At 32.7% G+C, this 4,347-nt stretch overlaps 1 protein-coding gene across 4 annotated transcripts; it reads left to right on the top strand.

The window, feature by feature from the left end:
* Positions 999-3,380, top strand: LOC104732580 (peptide chain release factor PrfB1, chloroplastic). 4 transcript variants are annotated; one of them, XM_010452141.2, is made up of 7 exons: positions 999-1,314; positions 1,398-1,469; positions 1,576-1,796; positions 1,885-2,088; positions 2,346-2,561; positions 2,644-2,830; positions 2,943-3,380. In XM_010452141.2, the coding sequence occupies exons 1-7, from the start codon at positions 1,140-1,142 to the stop codon at positions 3,245-3,247; spliced, it is 1,380 nt and encodes a 459-aa protein (XP_010450443.1). In that variant the 5' UTR covers positions 999-1,139; the 3' UTR covers positions 3,248-3,380. The 4 variants fall into 4 exon arrangements, with proteins under 4 accessions (XP_010450443.1, XP_019088903.1, XP_019088904.1 ...); XM_019233358.1 differs by having other exon boundaries at positions 1,401-1,469; XM_019233359.1 differs by having other exon boundaries at positions 2,644-2,831; positions 2,925-3,215.

A 4,347-nucleotide genomic window follows, 5' to 3' on the forward strand; every position in this document is an offset into this window, starting at 1 on the left:
AATAGAATTTTTAAATCAATTTTTTTTAACTCTCTTTTACCTCCAAAAGTTTTGTAATACATTTTTTTGTATACTCATCATTATATTTAGTTCTTGTGATCTAAAATGTAATTATATAAAGATCATTATAATGTTTATTCAATTCAAAATTTGTAATTTAATCTATATAAAAAACCATTAGAATTTAATCTAGCAATATAGCTTAAATTAAGGTGAATATAAAAGAGATTAAAAATTAAATTAATCTTTGGGATTTTTTATTGCATTTCATATGATTTTATAAGGTTTCACTCTCTCTTTATTGGTCCATTTAGCATTTAATTTCTAAAAAAGTAATATTTATTTTTAATTAAATAAAAATGTAATAATGTACATTAATCTATACTTTAAATCTACATTTTACTACTAAATTGTAACTGAAATTACATTAATTACGAATTGACTATCTTTTTTAATTCATTTTCATTCTTACACACTATAAATTATAATTGTAACTCTTCTAATAAAAGTATGATTATATATTTTGTTAGATTTATCTTATATTTCATATGATTTTACAGGAAATATATTTAATTGATACTTAAAAAATAATTTTGGAATTTGATTATTAAATGTTTTAGGTAAATTTTGAATATCATAGTAAAATTTTATTTTTATCATTAACAATATTTTTAAATAAGTGGTATATTTTTATATTGTATGATTTGAATAAATAAAGTGTATTATTTAGGAAATTTGTTTTTTATATATGTATTTTTAGGGAAAATTTCAAAAATACATTTTATTTTAGTACCACTTTTCAGAAATAGCATTTTAAAAAACTTTTTTAATAAAATATTCTCAGAAAATTCTTATAGTTTTATTATTATTACATAAACTAAAATAAATTAACATAACTAATACAATAATCCGCGCATATTACTAATGGTAAATAAAAAGCAGTATAGTCCGCAGACGTATTTGTCCACCTCAACCGCCATAACCATTCACACCCACAGTATAACATTGGTCTGATCAAACTTGTTCAACTAATTTTTTTTGGGCAAACTGAAATTGGTGACGTGGCTGCTAGCTTCGTATGGATAACTTGGCAAAGGTCAGAAGAAAATTAGGAGAAAAGGCTTTGAGCAGACAGAACCATGTCCATGGAGCTCTGCGTTCTCGGACCTCTCCCCGGTCGGAGTTTCGCAATCGCCGGAAAACCTAATCTCTTGCTTCTCCGACCAACGACTCCCCCTCTTCTCCGTATTTCACTCCCGCTCTCTCTCTCTCGTTTGTCCTCCTCTGCTTCGTCTCGTCGTCTCACTTCGCCCAGTAAGTTCATCTCTCTCTCTCTCTCTCTTTCGGGATACAATTTCAAGTTTAGAACTCAAATTTATGTGTAATTTTGTTTCCAGTAGTATTCGCTGCGCAGGAGAGTAACTTGAGTGTATCGAATGAGAGTGAAACCAGTGAGTGGGTGATGCAAGGTACGTGAATCTGAGATTTGTACTTGAAATTGTTCTGCAACTGGCTCTTACTTGTGTTGTGTAAGGGGGTTTTGATTTCTTTGTGTTTGATGCTTATCGGTGATAGATTTCTATACATTGAGGAAAGATGTTGAAATAGCATCAGCTCGTGTTGAAGAGATTAGAGACTCAGCTGGTTTGCAGCAACTTGAACAAGAGATTGCTAATTTGGAATCAAAAGCTACTGATACCTCTTTTTGGGATGACCGTGCTAAAGCTCAAGAAACGCTTTCGGCTTTGAATGATCTTAAAGATCGTATGCGGCTGCTTTCTGACTTTAAATCCATGGTTATGTTCGGTCTCTTATGGATCTTAGTTCATGTTTATGATCTTTATAATTGCGGATTTTGAGATAATGTGTTGCTGCTTGAGACAGGTTGAAGATGCGGAAACGATTGTTAAGTTAACAGAAGAGATGGACTCTACTGATGTTAGTTTACTTGAAGAGGCAATGGGGATCATTAAGGAGTTGAATAAATCTCTAGATCGATTTGAGCTAACACAGCTTCTATCAGGCCCTTATGACAAAGAAGGTGCTGTAGTCTACATTACAGCTGGAGCTGGAGGCACAGATGCTCAGGTTATTACTGTTTACGCAATTCCGCTTCTTTATATATATATATATATATTCTTCTCTGGAGGTCTTAAATGAATTTAGCAAATTGGAATCAGATATATTCTTGGAGACTCTCTTTTGCATGAATTTATAAGCCTATAGACTGAGTTCATTATCAATGATAATGATCATGGAGTGTTTTAGATTTTTCTTAGAGGCTTCTGTTGTTCTGTGATGTTAAATGAGCTCCTGTAAAAAAAATTTGATAACTTCCAGCGCAGGATTGGGCCGACATGCTGCTTAGGATGTATATGAGATGGGGAGAGAAGCAGCGGTACAAGACTAAAGTTGTTGAAATGTCTAATGGAGAGGAAGCAGGGATTAAGTCAGCGACCCTTGAAATTGAAGGGCGTTATGCTTATGGTTACATTTCAGGGGAGAAAGGAACTCATAGGATTGTTCGACAATCACCATTCAATTCGAAAGGCCTACGGCAGGTAATATAAGCTACTCACTAATTCTGAGGGTTATTTGTGGTTGTGTGTTATGTATAGACTTATATGGTATTATTGCACGCAGACGAGCTTTTCTGGTGTGGAAGTGATGCCGCTTCTGCCTGAGGAAGCAGTGGGAATTGAAATACCAGAGGAGGACCTTGACATTAGTTTTACGAGGGCAGGTGGAAAAGGAGGACAGAATGTCAACAAGGTTGAAACTGCTGTTCGGATTACTCACATCCCTACTGGTGTTGCTGTCCGTTGCACAGGTTTGTCTTTCATCCCCACAAATGTTACGACCTGAATAGCCCGTAAGATCCATTGCTGTCTGCATGTTGTTTTGGGTTCCTTTAAATTTCCTTTCTATGTTGTATGTTGCAGAGGAGAGAAGTCAACTGGCAAACAAGACGAGAGCTCTGAGCAGACTAAAGGCGAAACTGTTGGTGATTGCGGAGGAGCAACGCGCGACTGAAATCAAGGAAATAAGAGGAGATGCAGTGAAAGCTGAATGGGGACAGCAAATCAGGAACTACGTGTTTCATCCGTACAAACTGGTTAAGGATGTCCGAACAGGTCATGAAACTTCTGATATCACATCTGTAATGGATGGTGATTTGGACCCTTTTATCAAAGCTTACCTCAAGCACAAGTACACCTTAGCCATGGCTTCTGCTGTAACCAATTAGAATGATGAGGATATGCTTCTTCCTTTGTATCTCTCTCCTTAGATAGAATCATCTCCTCTTAGACTGTTCAATTTTACAATAAAATATTGGATGTTTTTCCAAATATAGAAATAACTAAATTCTTCAACCGTTATTAATTTTTTAACCCGCAATATATTTAATGTCTATTTGTTTGTTATATTTAGTTTGTTTTGTAACTTTTGTTTAGCGTTCGAGATTCTATTTTGATTTTAAATTATTATAAAAAAATAAATGATATAAATACAGAGAGTCATTTATACGCTATGATTAAGTCACATTTTTCCTAAAGATTTAATTATTTTACACAATCTTAGTTAAATCAATTTAATTTGTATATTTCAAATATTCTAATATTAATAGTGTTGACAAATAATAAAATGAGGATTTAACCCGTGTTAGCATAAATTTAATGATATTTTATTAATTCCAACATGTCATCTTTATAACTCATCTAATCTATAACCATATTATATTGTATTGTAAAAAAATTTAATTTTACATCGTAATATTTTAAAATTTTATTAAGTTTATATATATTATTATAATACTAGGTTTTGAACCCACGCTACGTGTGGGTCTATTAAAATATTTTGGTGAAAATTATACATAGATAACAGTTATGAAATATTATCTTATAAAAATCTTTAAATTACTATTAAGGTAAAATTTCATTTCAAATACACGATTTAAAAATATATATAAAATCAGTTGTTAAAAAATTCAAATATGATAAAAAGAATAATTAATTTATACTTAAACGTTATACTTTTTTTTCTTCTTCTTTGTCAGCTTCTTCACATTCTTCCGCTAAAGAATCATTCAAAACCTCCTTTTAGACTACTACACCAATCAAACTCCACGACCAAAATTTGTAACATCCGCGAACCAATTTTTGTAATTTTGGTGTGGGTGTCGATCGACACCCTTGGTGCATCGATCGACACCATGTGTTTCCGGTTTGATCGGGTTCGTTTTAATTGCGGTTTGGTTCGGATTGGTTCAATTAAAATCTCTAATCGTGGTTTTAAGGGCTAAAAATGAATTAAGGGTTTCAGAGTCTCATTTTTGGTCGCCGTTGA

Source organism: Camelina sativa, chromosome 12 (assembly GCF_000633955.1).
Source record: "Camelina sativa cultivar DH55 chromosome 12, Cs, whole genome shotgun sequence".
Lineage (NCBI taxonomy): Eukaryota > Viridiplantae > Streptophyta > Magnoliopsida > Brassicales > Brassicaceae > Camelina > Camelina sativa.

Bases quoted from the DNA above. Each gene is read 5' to 3' on its own strand.
- LOC104732580 (XM_010452141.2), top strand. From the start codon at position 1,140: ATGTCCATGGAGCTCTGCGTTCTCGGACCTCTCCCCGGTCGGAGTTTC. The intron at 1,470-1,575 runs GTACGTGAATCT...TATCGGTGATAG, and splicing joins CAGTGAGTGGGTGATGCAAG to ATTTCTATACATTGAGGAAA. The intron at 2,831-2,942 runs GTTTGTCTTTCA...TGTATGTTGCAG, and splicing joins TGTTGCTGTCCGTTGCACAG to AGGAGAGAAGTCAACTGGCA.